At 49.1% G+C, this 22,431-nt stretch overlaps 2 protein-coding genes and 1 long non-coding RNA gene across 10 annotated transcripts in view; 2 read left to right on the top strand and 1 right to left on the bottom strand.

Annotated features, from left to right (window-relative positions):
* The window catches only part of sash1a (SAM and SH3 domain containing 1a), an 89,906-nt gene extending 78,402 nt beyond the window's left edge, over positions 1-11,504 (top strand). For all 7 annotated transcript variants that reach the window (XM_029849974.1, XM_029849973.1, XM_029849972.1 and 4 more), the window contains 10 exons: positions 1,023-1,097; positions 1,208-1,351; positions 2,204-2,336; positions 2,795-2,964; positions 3,049-3,258; positions 4,049-4,199; positions 4,283-4,405; positions 6,393-7,408; positions 9,051-9,182; positions 9,279-11,504. In XM_029849974.1, coding sequence (XP_029705834.1) covers positions 1,023-1,097; positions 1,208-1,351; positions 2,204-2,336; positions 2,795-2,964; positions 3,049-3,258; positions 4,049-4,199; positions 4,283-4,405; positions 6,393-7,408; positions 9,051-9,182; positions 9,279-9,542 — 2,418 coding nt within the window. In that variant the 3' untranslated portion in view covers positions 9,543-11,504. The remainder of the gene's footprint in view (positions 1-1,022; positions 1,098-1,207; positions 1,352-2,203; positions 2,337-2,794; positions 2,965-3,048; positions 3,259-4,048; positions 4,200-4,282; positions 4,406-6,392; positions 7,409-9,050; positions 9,183-9,278) is intronic.
* LOC115253061 (uncharacterized) lies at positions 11,370-13,380 on the bottom strand. The gene is made up of 2 exons (XR_003891388.1): positions 12,202-13,380; positions 11,370-12,070 (listed from the first exon to the last, which is right to left on the bottom strand). It is a non-coding gene; the product is annotated as an uncharacterized lncRNA (long non-coding RNA).
* Positions 13,381-13,401: 21 nt separating this feature from the next.
* Positions 13,402-22,431, top strand: part of usta (uronyl 2-sulfotransferase a) — a 28,462-nt gene continuing 19,432 nt past the window's right edge. For both annotated transcript variants that reach the window (XM_029849980.1, XM_003971749.3), the window contains exon 1: positions 13,402-14,035. In XM_029849980.1, coding sequence (XP_029705840.1) covers positions 13,804-14,035 — 232 coding nt within the window. In that variant the 5' untranslated portion in view covers positions 13,402-13,803. The remainder of the gene's footprint in view (positions 14,036-22,431) is intronic.

Below are 22,431 nucleotides of genomic sequence, written 5' to 3'. Positions count from 1 at the left end.
AGGGGCCTCACGTAGCTGAATCCAGCAGGCATACAGAAAAGTTAGCCTCCGTAGAATCAAATACCGTCGCTGCATCAGGTATAATAGCATTCAAGCGTGAGTGAAGAGAGCAACAGAGCATCTGTGGGTGGTGGTGGAGCTATTCTGCAGCTTTGAGGGCACCTGAGTCCTATCGTGTTCTAGTGAAGTCACCGGAGGTCGTCCTCATCCAAAAACTGATTCCACTTTTTCTGTTGTAGCTTCTTTTATTTGTCTTCATTTTTTTTGGCCTGTGCCTTGATACTTGCAGTTGTTTATGTATATCTTTAATTTGCTGTATTTATCTTTGAGAAATCAATTTTTGTTCCCTGGTGCATGTCCATTCCACCAGACATCGCCGTGACCTTCAGAATTCATCTTTGGACATCTTTTTCTTTCTACAAACCTTAGCTGGGAAGTTGTTATGTGGACTGCAGCTGTGGACATCTAAATAAAAAAACCCGCCTTGTGGTTAAGAGGAACGTCCCAATGGATTTGTGGGGTTCTGACCCAGAAAAGTTAAAAAGCAAAAGCTCAAAATGAAGAATAAATGCGTTTAAAGCTCCAGTTGAGCATTTTGGGTGCACGTCTGTCTCCATGTTTGTGTGTGACCCAGAACCGGCCCAATAAATACCCCCCCCCCTCCATGTCAGAGTGTGTCCACCCTCTCCTTGTTTTCCACCAAAGTGGGGACCAGATCATGTCATCACCCCGTCCCCTCAGCACAAATGTCGAGGGCCCTCGTGTGTGTTGAACACACAGCTGGATGTAAAGCTCAGCTCGTGTGAGCCTTACATCACATCTGTTGGCTGTCCACAGTCCCATGAGACATCATGTCCCCGCTCACACACAAGTCCATCTCCATGAGTCAAAGTGGTTCTAGTGCCGTGCCAAGCATGAATCATTGTGAGTCGTCCCTCGCTGGGTGTGGGTGAGACCTTTTTTTCACTTCAACAACACTGATTTGTGAATGCCCTTTGCCCCCCCACCCCACCCACACACAGAGAACCTGCAGCTTCGGAGGCTTCGATCTGACCAACCGCTCCCTCCATGTGGTCAACAGCTGTCCCGAAGCCAACGTGAGTGTTGACAGGTCGCGCAATTTGAAGAGGTTCCAGAGGTCCCGGCCGGGACTCTCCTGTCCCACGACTCACATCTGTTTCTCTTCTCTCTGGCCTTCTCATGACAGGCTAGAGAACAAGAGCCCATTTACAGAGAGGTGGTCAAATCCCCGACTACGTCCCGGATCTCCCTGGGCAAGAAGGTCAAGTCGGTCAAAGAGACCATGAGGAAGCGCATGTCGAAGAAGTACAGCAGCTCCTTCTCCGAACAGGTTTGACAGAAATCTCGATGCATAACAAACAAATAAATAAATAAATCAAAGTCTGGATGCTAATTCGTCCGTAGCTGGAGTCCATCTGCGTTCAGGCTTCGCTCCAACGGATCCTTGTGCTAATACTTTCAAGTGTTGCAGCAAAGGAAGAAAAGCCTCCATGTTCTGCAAACATTTAGAGGATGTTTTTCACAATAAGCTGCAGATTCTGTCCACAGGCTGCAAGTGGGCGGCAATATTTGTGTTAGAAACAGAATAAACACAGAGAGCTGAAACACACACACACACACACAGATTTGGATCTCTCTGCTCACCCTGGGTCCAGTGTGAAGTGTGTGATGCAAGTCTCCCCGAGGCTAACTCTTAGGAAACGGAGACTTGGATTCTCAGAGCACATAATGGGTGTCTCATCTGCGGTGGCCTAATTTTTCTGGGCTTCCTCGGCCTTTCCCACTGCCCACTGCAGCAGCACGACACTGCCCTGCAGAATGTCTCATTATTGTCAACATCTGTCTGCCAGGGTACTCTCAACACTATGACCCACTTCTCCTGGCTCGAGTCTCCTCGGCTTAGGAACAGCAAAGTTATAGGAGGGAAGAAAAACGAGGGCTCGAGCTGTGGTCATTTTATAGCCCACACTGCCATCTAGTGGAGGACAGAAACGTGAGAACTGTAAAGTTAGATTCTCTTTGAAGAGCCTTTTGGGAGCTTGTTGAGATCTAAACATGCTTTTGTGAGCCACTCCACTAGATTGCAGCGTAAATACACAGACTAGATTTACATCTGAATGATTCAATAATTTTTCCATGATTTATGACTTAAACTATTTCTCCACTTCTCTCTTTGATTTAGTCCAGTCCTGATGGAGCCCCTGGTTCCCCTCAGTCCCCCCAACCTGACATGGACTCTCTGGAGAAGCCAAAGCTGAAGGCCGGAGGCTCCGTGGAAAGTCTGCGTAGTTCCCTTAGTGGACAGAGTTCAATGAGTAAGAACATTTTTTTTCCCCCAAAAAGTGGCGCATCGTCTTTCTGGCGCTGATGTTTTGAAGATGGAACAACTTCTTTTCGAGTGTTCGCATGCAGTTTGCATCATTGCTCACTCTCTGTTTTGGCATTAGCGTTAGCATTTTATGATAAGTGCTCGTCGTTGCTTCAATGGCTGTGTTGTGGAGCTTTGGTGTTGTGGAGCTTTGGTGTTGTGGAGCGTGCACAGGCAGCCAAACAGGCGGTAATGATTAGGTGTCAAGTCTTTCCACTGCGGTTCCTGTGAGACATGAGTGGTTTCAGCAGCTTTCAGCAGATCTAGACGGCTCTGCAGCATTTCTCTCAGAGAGTGAAGTGTTTAGGACCCTTTTATATCCACCAGACACTTTAAATGTTGTAAATTGTTGGATAACTGATGGCTGCTGTTTGATGCTTCTATGTATCCTGTTTCTGTGTCCAGGCGGTCAGACGGTGAGCACCACCGACTCATCAGCCAGTAACAGAGAGAGTGTGAAGTCCGAGGACGGTGACGATGAAGAGCCGCCTTACAGAGGACCCTTCTGTGGCCGCGCGCGGGTCCACACAGACTTCACCCCCAGTCCCTACGACACGGACTCCCTCAAGCTGAAGGTCAGTTCCCGGGAATGAAAATGTCGTACAAGACGGTTTTAAAACCCTCCTTTTTGACCGCGGTGCCATTTTTCCTTCCCCCAGCGCGGCGACGTGATCGACATCATCAGTAAACCGCCGATGGGAACGTGGATGGGCCTGCTGAACAACAAAGTGGGCACTTTTAAGTTCATCTATGTGGATGTGCTAAGCGAGGAGGAGGAGAAGCCAAAGAGGCCCGTGAGGAGGAGGAGGAAGGGCCGACCGCCCAAACCCACGTCGGTGGAGGAGCTGCTGGAGCGAATCAACCTCAAGGTGGCTTCTAATCGGGAATTACCGGACAAATCCGCCCATCTCACACCCAGAACCAAAGCAGACGAAACATAAATAAAGGGGGGGTTAGCATAGCTCAATCCTCAGCGCGCAGACGAGCGGAGATAAATATAATCCAGGCAATTACAGGCTGGTTCAAGGCTGTGTGATCTGGCACCTAAACATTAACACCCACACTCTCGCAACCACGCCTCGCCAAGTAAAGCATGCCTTTCTTCAGAGCCCACACGGAGCCGCGAGCCTCCAATCATCTCCTCCCACTCAGGAGGCCTCGCGGCCCAATATAGAGAACAGGGAAGAGGCTCCGTCGCCTGTGTCCACCCTCTGTCAGGCTCCTTAAGCATGCGACACATTACAGATCCTCACAGAAGCTGTTGCTGTGGATGTTACAGGCATTAGACCGTGTCACATTGGGCAGTGAGCAAGTTAGACTAAACACAAAGATGGTGTTTTAGTTTCCAGGTTAAAGCCAGCATTAGCTTCTCTATAGCATATTAGTGTTTGGATTTGTACATTTCTGCTCCTTTGTTTAGTCCAGCATCATCCAGCCGAAAGAACACTGACCCGAGGTTCTGCTCTCTGAGCTCCAGGAACACATGAGCTCACTGGAGACACATGAGCGGCTAGCCAGCGCAGCTAAATTAGCCTCAAGTGGTTCAGCTGTGCTTTAAAATCTAAGTCGTATGACACCAATGTACCCTGCAGCCGTCTTTATTTGTATTTGGTGTTTTTGTTGGGTTCTTGGCTCAAACGTACCGTTTCTTTCGCCCAGGAGCACATGCCTACGTTCTTGTTCAATGGCTACGAGGACCTGGACACGTTCAAGCTGCTGGAGGAGGAGGACCTGGATGAGCTGAACATCAGGGACCCCCAGCACAGAGCCGTGCTGCTCACCGCCGTGGAGCTGCTGCAGGAGTACGACAGTAAGTGGAAGCGCTCGCGCTCCAGTATGGAGGAATGCAGGGGGCCTCGAAGCTAACGGAAGCGTAACTGACGTGTCCTTCAGGCAGCAGTGACCCGGAGCGCCTGTCGGGCTCCCAGGAGAAGCTGCTGTCCGAGGGGCGGGGCCTAGTGGGAGACTCCCCGCGAGACTCCGGATGCTACGAGAGCAACGAGAACCTGGAGAACGGTAATGACAGCTCCGCACCGTTACCCACAACCCCTCGGGAATTTGCCTCGTGAAGTTCCGGCGTTGCTGTAGTCTACCCTCCGTCCCGCAGCAACCACCCCCACACCTCCACCTCCACCCCAACCTTTTCCCAACTTCCTCTTCTTCCTCTCATCGCTTGCATCTCCTCCCTCGCCTCGCTCCTCCGGACCAGCCAATCAAACGGTTCCCTCTGTGCCTCACGTCTTTACCCCTCCAGCATGGGCGGAACCTCTTCTCACCAGTACGCTCTGTTGCTCTCCTGTCCCTCCTCTCTCTTCACCATTCTTTCCATCTCGTAGGCAGTCTGTACCGTCCCGTTGTAGCCGAGAGGGAGCCAGAACCAAGACCGCTAAGCCTAGCCCCGCCCACAATGCAGTGCGCACAGAGCGGGGGAACCTCCCCAGTGCAGAGAACTGTTCCGATGAGGGCGAACTCGCTCCCCAGTCACGGACACAGATTCCCAGTCCTTCCAGCAGGGGAGGCGAGGAGGATAGGAGGATGTCTCCAGGACGAGCGCGGGCCCCGACTTTAGACCGCGTTTTATTTGCAGTGGTGATTCCAAAAGTGTTTGTCCGTGTTTGTCGGGTCACCGCTCAGGCTGCTGCCCTCGTAGATTTGAACTTGTCACTTTTCAGCGTTCATCCTGAACATTTTGCACACTCGGAACTTAAACTTATGTGCCTAAAGAGATGCGGATAAAAGCGTTTTTCTTTGTAGTGCTAGATTGTAAGAGTGTTCCCAGGTCCTACTGGAGCTTTCTTTTCTAAACTGCTGCATTAGACTGTTCCCTCTTTCTTTCCTTCCCTCCTTCTTTCTCTGTAACAGCTCATTAACGTTGTCTTTGCTCTGTCGGGTCCAGGCTAATTGCTGGATTTCCTGTTTTAACGTGTGTGTGTGTGTGTGACTGTGTCATTCAGGTCCAGCAGTTCAAATGTGCAATCTGCCACAGTGGAGATTTAAGTCGTGGAATAAAAACCACTTCTTCCAAACATAAAAGGGGGGGGGGGCGACTGCTGTCTGCTTTATTTTTGTTTTCATTTCTTTTCATTTCTCTTTCTCTCCATTTAACACTTCTGTAACTAGATCAAAGACTCATTTCTTGCAGCAGTTTCGGGGTTTCCACATTTATTGAAGGTTCCTTCCCTCTCAGAGCATCTTTGATTGTTACAACGTTGACACAAACCGTCTCCAACGTGCGCTGATCGTCTCGGAGAACCCTGAATCTGCTGCAAACCTCTTCCAGAGCATAAATGTCTGCCCTTGTTCTTCAATTAGCATCCATTTCCAGCGTTAATGGGATCTTTTTGACGGTTGATATCAGTTGTCTACATTCTAAAGTTGAAAAAAAAACTCAAAAAAGTGCAATTTGCCATCGCTGAAAATCTGAGCGCCCCTTCTCGGGTCAGCAGAGGCCTCGTTCGAATAATTCTGATTAATATCACCAAAACTGCCCAGCAATAATGGGCCAGAGCGAGCCGCTCCACTTCCAACCATTTCTGGGAAACTGCTCTCACACACTCCCATCTATTGAGCTTCTTCCCGTCATCCAAGCATTTGAACTGTTTGGCGAGCCACGCTCCGTGGCGCCCGTCCATTTCATCCATCCATTCTGTCATGTAAGCCAGAGGACCCGCGGTAAGTCGCTTCAGCCTTGTTTCTCTTCTCCCCCTGATGTTTCTGCTCTTTAGATTTCTTTATTTGTCATGGTTGCTACGACTAATCCAGCCAACTTTGGTGAGAGAGAGAGAGAAAGCGAGCTTATCTTGCCCCGCCGACACACGACCCCGCCCCTCATCATTAACTCCGGCCCCATTTTGGTTCATAGATAGGCTGTTGATTGGGAAATTGATTTTTAGATCCTTGTAAAGATGCTAAAATCTGCATTAATTGAACTATTTAAAGGCAGCTGAACTGTGCTTGAATGTCTACAAACAGCTAAGGGAGGAACAATGTTTTTATTTTGCAGGAAAAAGCAGGAAAACATCCCATTCCAGTCGCTCCCCCGCCGGCCACCAGTCTCCAGACTACCCCACCCTGCCCATGACCCGGTCAACTGAGGCTCTGCAGAGCAGCAAGAGCCAACGCACAAAGTTCTCCAAAAACTTCTTCATCAAACCCTCCCTGAAGGGCTTCAGCCTGCTGGGGCTGAGGAAAGCCCAAAGACGGCCCCCCATCCCGGCCAGCCGCAGCTGTGAGGACCTGGATGGGCCCCCACAGGCCACCGGACACTGGAAACGCTCCCACTCTCTGGGAGATCTGCACTGGGAGCACAGCGTGGAGCAGAGGGCCCTGGGCCTGGAGTTTAAACCTAGCAAAGGAACCAATTCAGGCCCAAGCAGCCCCACAAAGATCTGTAAGAATCAGGTTTCTTCAGCTCCCAATGGAATCCTAAGTCCGAAGGGGAGGGGGGGCAGACCACCCGTGCCCTCCCAGCTGCCTCTCCTCCCCACTTGTCGCACCCAATCCTCCAAACCTCCAGAGCTTCTCTCCAGTCCCACTCCGAGTCCTCCAGAGTCTACTGGAAGTGGGGAGAGGGTCATCCGGACTCACCCGAAAAAGCCCCCGGTCCCCCCTCCAGTTCCAGCAAAGAAGTCCAAAGAACGACTCGCCAACGGCTTGAGGCACCCTCCTCTGTCTCTGCCTTCCTCGCCATCTCCCACCCCCTCTCCCACCCACTCCTTCAACCGTTCCCACCCCAGCAGCCCCGTCGTTCGCACCCCCAGCCCGAGTGCCCCCGCCCTGCCCGCCAAGAACCCAAGCAGCCCAGCGAGCCCCAGCGCCACCTCGTCCGCCTCTTCAATGGGCGAGGACTCGGGCTCACCTCCAGCCGCTCCCCCGCCCTGGCTCTCAGACCTGGGGGGCAAAGTGGCCATTTCAAGGAAGGTTTCCCACAGCAAGATGAGCCCAGACCTGCTCACCGTGGTGGAGCAGCGGCTGGAGGCCGAGGGCATCGACCTCACTGAGGAGCCGTACTCTGACAAGGTCAGTCATCCTTCATGGAAAAACACACGCGCTCACACACACACACACACACACACACCCAGGACTATTTACAGGGGGAAGAAAACACATGATGCTGTGTTGATGCTGACCAGGCTTCCATGTGCAGGGGCGTGACAGAACTACAAAATAGTTGCCTGATCTAAATCTAAATTAGTTTTCAAAAGTCTACCAAAATGTGACAAAGTAGTAGTTTTTCACAGCACAAAAAAGCAGCACAAGTTAAATATATATAAAAAAGTTGTTTGTTATGAACGTAAAATGCTAAACTCTGCACAGTTTGAATAGGGAATGAGCGTAAGCGTGCGTATGAAGTCATATTTAATGTGGAACTGTGGCTCCGCGACACCTCGGGCCTCCGCTCGTCTGGCGTCTGACTCCTTCACTTTATAACAAAAAGGCTCAAATGAACTCTCATAATCCAACGGCAGCTTGGATCCAAATTACTCCGAGTAACCATCAGCAGAACTCATTTAAGTCTAAATATAGCATCCAATAAGAGTTTAAGGTTTGTGTTTTTTTCGGGATGGGGGTGCTAGCACGTTTGTGTCGGCGTACGTGTGTGTGTGTGTAATAAAAGCGGCTCTTCCAGGAGCTGCGGGGAGAGACGGCTCGCCTCGCCTCGCTCTGATGTGGTTCCGATTATTAGGTCTGAATATCACCGAAGGCAGACGGGCTCGTAAAACCCTCTGCCACTCATCAGAGCCCAGACGGGGCCCCTTTACCCCCCAAACCCCCCCCAGTCTGGTTCGAAAAAAGGAAAAACACAGGGATCATGAGATGAGGTGTGTTAGACCAGCTGCCGTTCCATCGGAATCCTTATTAAAGCGCTTTTATAAGATATTTGCTGTGAAGTGAGGAGGCTTTAGAAGTGTGATGGAACAGTTCAGCGCTGCTGAGACGGAGCCCAAAGGGAGTCAAATATTGACAAAAATGGAAACTAATATTGATTATTATGCTTTCATTAATAAGTAATCACCTGGTGTTAAGAGTCTTGTTTTTTTACTCTGAAATGAGTCTTTTAATATCCTGAGCCGGGTTACTTTGATTATATATCAGGTTACGCACCGTTTGAGTGCTCAACAGTAATATATATATACGTATATATATACGTGTATATATATACTATTGAGCACCAGAGATGATGAGATTATCTTGACTGATGAAGCTAAACGGCTTTGGCTAAACCCCCAAACAATGTTTTAACCTAAAGATCGAATGAATTTGGGTTGATGTATTCACAGTATGTGAAGTCGTTTGAAGCATTAACGTTCTGCTAATGCTAAGCAGTGAAACCTGACACAACCCCCCCCAGATTTGATTTGTTTAAACGATTGCACCGTCTGAAGCTGAGCAGCTACCTGAAGACTGTCTGGCTAAATGTAACCTAGCGAAGGCCTCCGAGAGCCTCTTAGCTCAGCTCCAGTTTCCAGCCTCACATTCTCCAAAGTTGAATCCAGCCAAGCTAAACCAGGCCTGGAGCTGGACGGGGGCCCTCGTTCCAAGTGTCTCCACAAAGACAGAAAAGTCTTTGGACGGCCCTGGTAGCCACGTGTATCTTCCTGCGGGGCGTTTTCCTCCTGAGTGACGCCGTGGCTGAACCCTCCTCTGGTGTCTTCTGCAGCACGGCCGCTGTGGGATCCCTCAGCCGCTGGTGCAGCGTTACTCCGAGGACCTGGACCAGCCGGTGAAGGACCTGGCCTCCAGCATGGACCAGCTCCGAGTCCGAGAGCTCCGCAAACAACACAGAATGGCTGTAAGGCGACGCGGCTGCTGTCGACAGTGCTGAAGGAACCACTTTGGTTCAACATGTTCTCCGATTTCAGCCGCTTTTGTCTTTTTTGTGTCTCAGATCCCGTCTGGAGGTTTGACAGAGATGTGCAGGAGGCCTCAGCCCTCAGGTACCATCAGCAGCGTCTCTGATTGGCTCACCTCCATCGGCCTGCCCATGTACGCCTCGCCTCTGGCGGCGGCTGGCGTCGACACGCTGAGTCGCGTCTCCTCGCTCACGGAGAGCGCCGCGCGGGAGGCCGGGGTGCGGGACCAAAGACACCTGCGGCGGCTGGTCGGCGAGGCCCGGACGGTCGGCGCGGAGCAAGCGGGGCACCCCTCCTAACGCGTGGACGGGGGGGGGGGGGCGCCACAGATGAAAGCCGCTGAAGACGGAGTGGACGGCAGCACTTCAACAGTCCCGATCACGGACGCTTACGCCGCGGGCGAAGAGCCCAGACGAGATCTTAACTGCCTTTTTCAGAAGACGGAGACGAATTCTACCCCCAAAGTCTTAAAACAAAGACGCGGCTCTGCCGTGGAGGAAGCTTGCACACTCTTTCACAGGACGGATGTTGGGTTGTCTTTCCTCAGAGACGCTTTATTTCACACATGCTACAGTTGAAACTGCTGGAAAGGCAAAAGGCCTAAAGAAGCAGCCGTGAGCGCGTCGGTTCTCATCGAAGGCTTCGTTTCTTCTGTCGGCAGCAGATTTCCTTTAATATCTGGACTTTTAATCAGTAAATACAGATGTTTGGCTGTTACTATATTGCGTTTCTGTATCATAGCATATCATATCTGAGTTTTTAAAGGATTTATACTTTAAGATTTGTCTTTGCCTTTTGACTGTCGCAGCCGTTTCTGGAGGCTGCTGCTCTGTTATCGCTAGGATGAAAACAAGCTGACGGCGATTCTATATATTCCATATTTCTGTGTTGTTTTTCTTTTCACTGCTCCAACCTGAAAGCTCCAATTAATCACAACCGGCTCTCAAAGCAACAACACATCCCTCGTGTGAACAAGCACAGGTTCAGTTGCCTTAATCTACCGAAAAAAAGGCTGTTTTTGGTGTCAAAAAGGCTGTTTTTGGTATCAAAAAGGCTGTTTTTGGTGTCAAAAGGCTGTTTTTGGTATGAAAAAGGCTGTTTTTGGTGTCAACCTTTGAGCAAAAAAACAGATTTGGATACAAAATATGTCTGCGATGGTTCATCAACCACAACAGCTCCGTCACAACACACAGATCTGCCCAAAAACATCCCTGAATCACTCCAACAGCCAAGTTTTTTAAGATGTCAGTCTTGCCTCTTTCACAAATGCACTGTAGTTTATCAGGATTCTATTTTTAATACCAGTGTTTGCATTTTGGATTTGAATCCCACTGGTTCCTGATTCCTGGATGAGCCTCATGTGTGAATACAGCAGGAACACCAGGTGACAACATATATGAGCGGAGGAATACAAGTAGCCGAGGGTGAAAATTGCCCAGCTGGTCTCCTGTAAACAGGCCTGACGCCCATCATTTCCTGCTGCGTCACACGTGTGAACAGGCAGATGTGGAAGCCATCCAGCGCGTGTGAACGCAGCTTTTCCAAGCAAATCAAGTCTCCTGTCGATTTACACGCAGAACCGCAGACTTTATTTCAAGGATTTCAGTCGAAACTTTAGGAATGATTTTCCCAAGTGGACATTTAAGGGAGAAAGTTAAAGCCTTTTTTTCCCCTCTTAAATCAAAGTGGTGCTCTGAGGAACCTGAGGGTGGAATTTAAGTAAATACTGACACTGTAAATGCACTTTAGAGGGCGACCTTTGCTGTTTTATAGGTGAAATTGGCTACATTTAATTGACAGGTCCATAAAGGACACATTTGTTGTCTAATTCCATGTGTTGTTTTGTGTTAGTATCGAGCTCCCAGTGCCAAGTTTATTGACCATTCACGGGTTAACATCCTTCAAAAAAAAATGTCCTTCCTTGCGGAATTCACTTGTTGATTACATATATGAAATGCTTCGCAGGAGTTGCACATTCTATATATGTAATTGATATTTAAATAACTTATTTTTGCCTTGTTTTTTTTTCATATCGACTGTAACTAGCTGTATTATACGAAGAGCAATACGTTCCTACGTAAAGAATATCGCTCCAGCCAGTGAGGGACTACAGGATGGATGTAAAATACGTGTACAAATAATTTTATTTGCTTTTCATCTACATAATGATTGTCCATACAGATTTGCCTGTGTATTGAAACAACAAAGTCATGTCCATAGCTATTTACATCCTGAATATAATAAAAAAAAAGGTTTTCTTGCCTCGTTTTACGACTTTTCCTGTGTTCAGAATCAAAGTGCCGGGTCACACGGCCACGGCGGCCGTCTGGCACCGTGTTGTGGCTAATTTGGACTGAATTAATATTTCAATGCAGATGTGCGGCAAAAAATACGAATACCACAAGATTTAATTAAACTCAGCCCTGTCTCCCCTTTTTATTATGAACGTTTCAGGGTTTAGTTCAGACTCGGGTCTTAACTTATTGATTTATGTCTGTTTTTAAAAAGGCAAGGGACAGCGTTTGGCCTGTGCACATTTTCCTGCCTGTCTTGTCCAAATTCCTCCAGCAACCACGGTGCCAATCAAACAGTGACTGGAGGCCGAGGTGAACCAGAACAATAATCGGAATAAAAGCCCTCAGCTGTGTGTGAGCGGGTGAGGGAGAGAACAGCTGCAGGATATTTTCCCCTGGGCTATCGTTCACGCCCACGGTTCTGTCCACGGCTGCAAGTTCTGGTCCAACTGTGAATATTTCAAAGGGGACGAAGCGTCCTCGGACGTTGTCATCACAGCAAATGATGTTTTTCTTGTTTAGATTTAAAGAATCTGCACAGAGGAGGGAAAGAAGAGCGTGCTGTCGGTTAAGATCTCCAGTTGTAGCTTCAAAATGAAGGAAGCAGCAACATAAAATGACCTCGGAAGTCGGGATTCCGACGTTTAAAGGTGGCAACGCTGACCTGAGGAGTCGCCACGGTCATTTTGACCAGAGTTCAACCCAAATTTCCCAGTATTTGATCTTGTCTTTGTGTTCTTGCTCAAGTTTTGGATCCTGACCTGACCTGCTTTTTTTTCTGGGGCTGAAGAATCAACTCTTTCCTCCTGTTTTCATTTTTTTAAACATGTGAAATCCCCAAACGTCTTAATTTTGAGCGACCACAATCCTCTCTAATCAGGCTTCGGACAGCCAGGATCGTCGTTTCCAGTCAATGTAAAATGCTGACATTAGCTTCCCGATTCTGAGCAACATTTTAATGAGCGCTGACATCAGAGCGACTTCAGCTGACCTCTGATGAGCGTGATGGGAAGCAGGAGGCTCCAATTACGCAGCTTAAATCAGATTAATCAGGTCACATGATGCCAAATATTTCTGTTTTCTCCTCTCTTCCGAACTCCAGACAGTTGCAAAAGTTTGGTTTAAAACCTGTGTTTGGTAGCTCGCTTCGGAATAAACTTTAAACACAGCATTTAATTGACTTTACTGGCTTATTTCCATTTCACCCCGTTGGTTAATTATGCTCCTCAGCTTTTTCCAGCATTAATTTGAACAATGATTTTAACATTACAGTTTAAGAGGTCGTTTAGGAAGTTTTCATAAGTGATATAGCAAATAAAGAGCAGCAGTAAAACATCACATCTGCTCCCGAAAGCATGAACGAGCATTAAAAAAAACAAAAACAACAACACACGCTGCCTCTGCCACATGTGTGTAAAGCTGAAGGGCCGCTGTCATCCAGACTGCACTTCTGTGTACTAGATCCCTGCATCAGGCTAACAGAAATGCAACATGGCTCTTCATGAATCAGCTACCAGTGGAAAAGACCAAAGTAAGAAAGAATCGGAGCCGTTTTATGACGTTTCAGCTGGTTTCTGCGTCAGCCGGCTCCACTGTAGGTGTCCCCAGTGAAAGTGTGTTTCCTTCAGGTGTTGGTGCTGCCTCCTAAGTATAGGTGGGGTGTAATATTGGGCTCCCTCACTGTGGCCTGAGGGGAACCAAATCACACATGCAGGACTGAACAGATACTCTGCGACTCCCTCCTGGTCTGTTCCAGCGCCTGCCCCACCGACAGTGTTTTAAATTTCGGTAATTGGTGTGCATGCCATCTTTTTCCGGGTACTTCTCATTCCTTCTTGCACCGTCACGTTGGTTTCCTGTATTTTACCTGTATTTCACCCAAAGATCCCGTCTAATCCCGTGCCGAACGCAAGGTGCCGCTGTTTTACGCACCGGAGACCGACCGCCAACTCTCGAGTGAGCTGGAACTTTTTTCCTTCTTCCACGTTCAGTAATCTGACACCCAAAAACAGGACTCGGCAGCAGAAGGATGGACCCTTAACTCGGCTGTTAGAACGGAAGGAAAGAGCAGTCGCCCGACGTGCGCAGGCGAGCAGGATCGAGTGGCAGCGAACGCGGCTGTGCGCTAAAAACAACTCCGTGGCCGAGGTGTCGGAGCGGAGCTGGCTGCCTGCGCGTCTCCGTCCGCCTCCAATGATCCCAGAAAGACAAGTTTCACTTTTCTCAGGCGGATGGGTGACTTTCCACGGCGCTTTGTGAGGAGTAGATGATGAAGAATTTCAGCGGCAGTCCCCTTCACTGCAACAACCAGATCCCGAATCACATCCGAGAGCGAAACAACAGAAAGAGCAGCGTCCTCTCTGCGCTGCCGCTGCGACTTTCCCTGCGAGGTTATGGTTTCTGCATGGCTACGCTCTTCCTCTTCTGTTTCGGCTCTCTCTTTTACCAGCTGAACGGAGGACCCCCAAGGATCTTGCTGGACATCCGACAGTACCTCGGTAAGAACTTCATCTATCCCGACGCGCGTCAGTCAGAGAGACCCTTTAATGAAACACTTGGGTCCCAGCTGTGATGAGAGGCCAAAAGTCACACGGGATTTAATGAGGCTCCTCATTCACGGCTGAATGGGGCCACAGCGGCCCCTCCCGACCCCGCTCACCTCACCCCTTATCTCGTTGTCATCTGTCGGTTGCGGTGACTGAAACACGTGTTCTGAACCATGACTCAGACCAAAGCGCGGGGAAGGCGCTGCGTTTTGGCCCACGTGCACGTCAGTTCGGACTTTATTAAACGGGGCCTTTTGTGTCAACATTGGCTGATGAGCTGTTAAAAGTGTCACTGTCCCGGCAGCTGGTGCGCTCCGGACACGCTGCTCTTTACGCACATTTGGCACCGGCGGAACAAGGCGCAGCAGTGTTCGCGCGGCTGAATGTCTGCTGGTGTCTCGACCTCAGCGTGATGGTTCTGCAGCAGATAAGGTCAAAATCATGCGGGTTTGGAACTGAAACGCAGATCGGTGCTGGTTGCTGTCGTGCTGTGACGGGCAAGATGAGCGGAGATCCTCTGGAAGGGAAAGTCTGAGGTCGTGCATCTGCTGATGCTCCGAACAGAGCTGATCTCTTATCAATGTGGTGCTGTGCAGCGTGGGTGTGTGGTTGGAGGGGGGGCGGGGGGGGGGGGGGGGGGGGGGGGGGGGGGGGGGTGTTGAAAGGAACTTGTGTTCTACCTTTTTTCTCTCTGATGACTCGAAGCTTTTATGATGCGATAAACATCTGGAACAGAATGAGAGGCGCTCACCAAGTTAGCCGCTGATCCTTTGGGTCACATTGGTTTCGTGTGGACACACACACACACACACACACACACACACACACACATACCTTCAAGAAGCAGCCACACAGAGTGCAAGTCAAGAGTCAGTCAAGGCGTTTAACAGTCCAACGTCAATGGAAGTGTCATCAGTTCAGAGGTTCGTTCTTCAAAGATAAATCAGCGTCTAAGGCGGCCTCCACCACCCCCCCCCCCTCCACCACCCCCACCCCCACCACCACCACCATCAGCCCCCCCCCAGGCCCTAGTCTGTCAAACTCTGCTCTGACACTTTTGATCTGAATTGGGGGGGGGGGGACTGGGTAACTAATGGGGTATTATTAGATAGACTGACACAAACACATCAGAAGCTGGACTGTGATATAAAAGGTCCCAGTTCAAAAAGTGGGGGTGGCACCGACAGCAGCTGGACCAACACTCATTTTGTTTTATTCAAAGCGTCAAAATGAGCATTTGATTATATTTATATAACAATTTAAAGATGACGTGGAGGAAGAAGAGCATCGTAACATCCAAATACGAGAGGACTTACATTTGTACTGTTGTTTCTGTCACATCACAGCTGCATCAGATTTACTAAAACAGGAAGAGAAATGGGCCGTAAAGGAGCAAATGTGCTCGTTTCCATCCATTTTCCAGCTCTAAACACGGCTCCTGATGTGCAGAGTCTGTTTCTAACACACCTTTCATCCTCACGCCGACCTCTCAGCTCCCCAGAGCTTATTTGGCCTTTTTGCTATTTCATTTCAAGTTCACATTGATCAGATCAAGACCGAATGTGTAAAAGTGCAGTGTTGCCTGGTCTTTTCGGTATTTGATGATTGAACGGTCACGTTCGGTCCCAGCGGGATCCTGTGACCAGCCGATTTATTCACATTCAGCTGTGGCTTTTTTCCTCCTGGCTGGGACGAAATGGACGATTCCTGCTGGGGTCCTTGAAGGCAGCAGAAGTGGGCTGATTGTCACACGGTAGTCGTACTGTAGAGGGAACAGACCGCGGATTGTTGGGGTCAGCGGGGGGGGGGGGGGGGGGGGGGGGCGTTGTTGGAGGGTTTCACCCGGCAGATCGCCGACCTTCATGGACCCTCTGTGTCGCCGACCTTGTCGCGCCGGAGGCTTCCTTGACTTCGGTGTCGTCGGGAATGTCATCGATTGTGAGCATATGAGGAAGGCTGTCAGGGTGCCGTGTGGCCATGAGGTTCGTCTGCTTCACTCAACTTCTTTCTGATTTGCGCAGCTGGGATGTTGTGCAACAGAGGTGACTAATGCAGGAATAAGCATCCGGTCTCTACAGTAGAAATGGGAACCAGGTCAAAGGTCAAAGCAGTGTAATTCCCCGACCTGTGGAGGAGGTGTGGAGCACAGGTGTGGGAAATAGAGCCCAAGAACAACTGAAAACCCACCGAAGACCTTAGACTCGAGGAAAGTGGCGCTCCGCTGACACCGGGTGTGCCGGGAGGAACGCCACATTTCCAGCAAAATGTCCGGAACGCTCGGAACGTTTATCCGAAGTCAACCGGTTCGCAGGCAATGCTCCCAAATGCTAAAAGAGGAAACTTCTGCCTCGTGTTCCGGCCGCTATCATTTTCGAATCGCATCTTTTGGCAACTTTCACTTTCTTGCTCTCACTTCTCAAACGCCCTCGGTGACATCGGACCTCTGGCAGCTTCAGAGGAGTTCCAGGCTGAGGGATCAGGCAGGTATGTGTGGACCCAGAAGCCTCGGAGGCTGATTCTCTCCCCACTCCGCCTTCTGCCTGATTTACAGCATCTCTAGGATGTTGGTATTTAAAAAAAAAAAAAAAGTGATTCTGGGTGGGAAAGTAAAGTTGCTGTCGCTGTTCTTAACCTCTGACATTTGTTCTCCTCGGTGGATTTAGGCTGACAGATATGAGCAGTAAACCTGCTGAGCCTGCCGAGGTGAATCCCGGGAAGGCCGACAGACGGAGTGGAGCTGGATTTTATTTTTTTTCTCAACAGGTTAAACCGCGACTTTAAGCTACATTTCTGTAAATCAAGCTGCCCGACGGGCAGGGAGGGGAGGCCTTTGGATTGGCCTGCTGTTAGCGGCCGTCTGACGGCTGACGTTAGCAACGGGGTGTGATCACGTTTGATTACAACATCAGCAGAAATCTCGCCTATTGGCTGAGCTCTTCACGTGTCGACACGACCGCAGCATTTTATTATCTCCACCAGTCTGTTAGAACCCTCAGACGCGACCAGTGCACGTGTCGCTCGGAGTACGAGGTCAGTTGCTGTGGAACTGTCATTCCCTTGGATTTTGCCTGCTGTCCTCATTCGCTGAATTCGTCAGCAGCAGGTTCTGGGGCCGTTCAGGTAGACTTTGCATGTCCCGTTTGTTTTCTCCTGTTTTACTGGTCTGATTGGAGACTCTTACTGGTGAGTGATGGTGTGTGTCCTGCGATGGAGTGGTGGCCAGTCCAGGGTGTGTTCCACTGCTGTTAGGTTTAAACTGTTCATATAGCAATGCTGTAACTACTTATTATCACTCCTGACCAGAAACCTGTGACCTGCTTTAACCGATGTTCTGTCACCTCGGGATAGCAGGAGACAACCCGACCATCCATCCCCCATTTTCTCATATGCTCCTTTTGTATATATCATGCTTGTTTCATCATGTGACGCTTACGCTTATTGTAATCTTACATGTTCGTGTGCTAATATAAAATAAACCTTGTCAAGGCTCACACTTTGTAGCTCACACTGCAGACGTGTTTGTTGCCCTTGCAGCAAGTAAAGCTTCCGTCTCATTCCTCTGAAGGCAACAGCAACAAGCACCTCGCCACTCTGACGTTAATAAAGGAAGGGTGGCTGACGGCTGTCGTCGAAACCTTTACGGATCTGATGAAGCTAACCATATTTAAACTAAGTACTGCTGAGCAAGTGGGAGTTCTGGACCAAAGTTCCATTAAGTTAAAGAAAAAGAGTAAATAGCAGACATCAGACCATTGCCTGCTTAGCTGCCAGAGTTATGAAATAAATTCCCGCACGCCGACCACAGTTTGCTTTATGCCCGCGCGCTAACTTCTCACCAAAGCAGGCACATTAATATCTATCAGCATGAACCCGGGCTAATCTCCCATCTAACGGAAGAGGACGGTCATATTTCGCTTCAACACCTCCAGCTGACAGAAGGGTAGGATGACATGACCCATTTCCTGTGTTCTGCTACCCCCCCCCCCCCCATCATGCCCACAGTTTGTCAGTCGTCATGAACGTGTGAAGGGAAACTTAGCATCACCTCCAGAAGACCCCGAAATGACTGCCCAAGTGGCGTCGCATCCTGTCTGAACGCCAGAACGCTCGCGTGGCTGGTGATGCCCTCTGGCTGCCCTCCCTACTGAGCCGAAGCTGCGGGGCTTTTATCTGCTTAGCTGGTTTTCATGGGTCGATAAAGTGACGCAAAAATATCGCCTTTATTTGGGAGTGAGCAAAGGTCACAATGGTTTCATTTTAAGAGACTTTTTCTTTTATAAAGGATCAGTATCTTGTTAAAAACAGAAACGGCGATACAATGTTAGCAATTACCGCTCTCTCTCGCTGTGTTGTTGCCCTCTCCAGAGAGACGGGCAAACACTAAAACAACACAGGGCAATTATCCTTCATTAGCTCATTTGTTGTTACCACATGAAACCAGAGGAGGTGAAGAAAAACATACCTGCCGCTACGCTGTAAATGCTTTCCGAAGCACCCAGGGCAACGACGCTAATAACCCGAGAGGTGTCCCAGACACATTTGCAGGCAGTGGTTTGTGACTTTGCTAATGTGTTGTGCAACTGTTTATAATGCTCTTTCAGCGATAACGACAACAGACAGCTCAGGTGACCGGAGAGATGTTTCCGGATATTTTCAATCTTCGGCCTGAAAGTTTTCTGCTAGTCAAAATTGTAAAACTAGCGCTACAAACTTAGTCATGTGGTTTGTTTGTACATGCTAAGAGGAACGAATTGAGGCGCTTCCATACATTTTCATTCTCATTTCCTGTTTGAATACAACTAGGCCACCTGTTTCCCCTCAATTTTTTAAGCTCAGATAAACATTTGATATCTGAGGTTTTATATTTACACGCTACTAAGGATCAAGCCAAATGAAGTAGCTTAGTGGGCTAGTAGGTGGCGCTAGTCTGCAGTGTTATCAGACTGAGTTTGGTGTATTTGGTGTGTAACCCTGCTAATTTCTCATTTTTTCCCCCCAATGGTGTGATGACCTAATGACCGTGTTCTCTCTAGCTCACAGGTGACAATTAGCTAAAAAAAATGGCATTTCAAGCCTGTAAAGTCAACTTGTTGCAGGTTTCCTTCGTAAAGTAAACCGTTGTGTTAAATATGGCTAAAGCCTTTTTACTCCGGCTCTCTTGTCCGGCGGATTATCAGGAAAACGCACGAGATCAGATGTTGGTTTGTTTTTAGAAAACCCGCCAGTGCCAAGACGCTGATGATGACTGGCTGTGGTGGCTTTTATGTCGGCTCATGTGGCGGCGCGTAAGTGGGCGTGTGGCTCCGAGCCCGCGGCCACTGGGTGGTACCCTGATGCTGGTGCTCAAACGACAATGTACATCCCATAATTTAAGAGACGAGCGTGGAGATAAGTAGAGGTCCTCTTTAGTTAAAAAAAAAAAAAGTGAACATCAGATCTTCCTCATTTCTACCGGTCGTTTTGCACGTTTTTGCACTGTTTCTTTGGAACTTTGTACATTCTGTGTTTACAGCCACAGAATTCCAAACATGTCCGGCTCTTGCTTCCGCTCCTTCCATTAGAATATGCTTGTTATCAGGCAGTAGCTCCGACTCGTTGCCAGAGTAGAGATGCAACTTTTGATCCGCTCAGAAACACGTCGCCCCCGAACGCACCGTCTTCGAGGACCTTCATGCTACTTTAGGACGGTGGACTCTGCCTGTTAGCCTCATTCTGCGGCAGTGAAATGTTCACAGAAGTTTAAATGGCATCCTTAAATATACAGCAGGCCAGTTAGAGCCGCGTCGCCCCGCCCATGTTGTTAAAACCGCAGCGTGCTGGTTTGAGGAAATGTTCTTGATCTTTAAAACTTTTATATTGCAGAAGTTCGGCGGAGCTGACATTTTTTTTTCTCTTTTTGGTGGCTTTTTGTAGAAAAGGAGGCCGTCTGTTGTAGTTTTAAAGTGGCCGTGCTGATCCCACTGGGTCAATGGGCTGGTTCTGGCTGCCGTCAGCGGGGGTAGCGCTGATTTTAAGCTTGCTACCAGCACTAAATGAGCAAAGTTATCGGAATCGGAAGTCAGGGAAGCGAGCGAAGCTTCAGCAGACGTTGCTACTAAAATAAGCCAATGGTGGGAGAGTTTATTAGGTGCAGCCGTGGGACCTTCTTGGATGTGTTCTGAGAGTTTGTTGCAACTTGTTTCATGGGTGGATATCTGACAGCAGGGCTGAGTCAACACTGATTTATTACACCAACCCGAGATCCCCGATGCGGTCAATTCGTTCCCCCACAAAGCTCACACATATGGACACGAGCGGCAGATGTTTGGCCTCCAAGATCTGGGGATTTAGAAAGCAAAAATGCTGCCTCCATGTTGTCTCACAGGTTTTTGCAACGTTTTGGTATATAAAACCCAAACGTTCCGCCCAATCCCGCTAGCTCTGATACCACCCTTTCGAGGAAATGCCACTTCATCGTTGTTGTTGGAGCGTAGCCAAATTAGGATCTGTTTTTACACAGACTTGTTTGCTGAAACGGACCAAAAGTAGTGACAAAGCAGTCTAATTTGTTTTCTGATGCAGGTATTTTACGAGAAACGAACCAGACATGAAGAATGCGGCTCCAAGGCCAAGCTAAATAAAGAGGGGAGCTACTGCGATGTGGCCTCGTCCCTCCCAGCTTCTGTCTAAACAGCCTCGTGCAGCAGGTCTTTACTGCTGTCGCTCAGTGGCTCTTAGCACAGTAACCACAGGTGTAGCCTAGCTTGATTCTCTGATCCATGTTTGGACAAATGACGCCGAATTCAGTTGGTCCACGGGCAAACTGCCAGACAGATTTAAACGCATCGTTTTGGGGGCAGGTCTGAGCAGTTTGGTCTTCCGTGCTCTGCGTTAGTAACGCTAGTGAATGTTTCATCGTCGGTAATGGAGACAATCTGGTGTTCCCTCACGACTGTCCAAAGGCTTCAACGGCTCGTGTGGCGACTGCGATCCGCAGTAGTGGACGGTCCACAAAGCGTTTTTGAAACGTTCCGATGGAATGTGGTCGTCTCCTGTGGAAAGCAAACCTCATCTGGGCCAAATATCACACATCTGTCACAGAATGTGCTCCCTTTCCTTCCCTCCTTTCCTCCTGTCCTCTCTGCGCTCGCTCGCTATTGCGTCATCGCTGGTGTCAGTTCAGAAAGGTCCCAGAGGGCTGATGCTAAAATCCGCACGCTGCCATCACCTGTCAGACACGCTCCTGGTTCTAAGGATTGTTTTTTTGCCTGGGGTTTGTTCCCAGGTTGCGGCTGAAGCCGAACGAGTGCTGCTGTAATGTTGTTGTAACCCTGCGCAAATATTCAGGACGGAATATGTGGAAATAACACGGTCCAGAGGCAACAAGTGATTTAATCCAATATGCAAACAACTGTCCAACCTGCTTTAAAAAGGGTTTAAAGTCAAGTGGTGTAAATCAGACGTTACATAAGATCCTGTCTGACTCGCAGTTACATGCTAAGGAAGCTAACAAACAACATAAAGCAACGATGCTAACAGCATTACAGGCTGTGTCTCTGCGTCCCGACATCGAGGAGAAGAAAGTTCAGGGGAAGATGAAGGGCTGGGATATTTGTGTCTCCTTACTTTGTGACCCAACAGAGAAGTTCAGGCCATACTGAGAGGTCAGAGGTCATAGTAGAACCCTGGTTACACCCGCTGGTGTCAGTTAATCTTCTCCTCCTCTCAACGGCTCCTCTCAACCTCTTTTTCTGGCATTAGTTCATCTGAATCCCAGTTGTACCAGCCCAGTCTGGACCCAAATGTCACCAGTCGGACTTTCCTGTCAGAATTCATGAGAGATTCTCAGCCTAATAGTTGGAAACGCTCCCCGACTGTGCCCCCCCGCCACAATTGACTCCTCTCTTTTCCACTCCTGATTGTTTGCCAGCCTCTCTCCACCTCTTTCCTACCCAAATCCCTTTTTTCTCTTTTAACCTCAGTTTATTATGTTATTTCTCCTGTTCTCACTCCTGTAAATTTGCAAAAAAAAAAACAACAAAAAAAAAAAAAGCTTCCACACACTTAAATCTTTCCTGGACAGGAACCTCTGGGTGAACAGATGCCTCGCTGTGCGCTGCCGTGGATGTGTGTTACACCCTGGCGCAGGGCCGCACCGCTGCCGTGTTGGCGCTGTGGTCCTGGCAACTGGAGCCTCCGTGTCTCTAATCCCGGCACACGCTTCCATTACATACTCAAAGGCGTCCCGCACCACATTCTTGTGCTGATCGTGCACGTTTGGTTTGACAGTGTTATTAAAAACGAGGAGCAGCCATGCGACGGCCACCTCTTGTTCCTCCTGTTGGAGCAGTTGGATGTGGTGCAACAGT

Source organism: Takifugu rubripes, chromosome 16, assembly GCF_901000725.2.
Source record: "Takifugu rubripes chromosome 16, fTakRub1.2, whole genome shotgun sequence".
Lineage (NCBI taxonomy): Eukaryota > Metazoa > Chordata > Actinopteri > Tetraodontiformes > Tetraodontidae > Takifugu > Takifugu rubripes.
The sequence above is the reverse complement of the archived record's forward strand: the minus strand, read 5'-3'. Positions and strand labels throughout refer to the sequence as shown.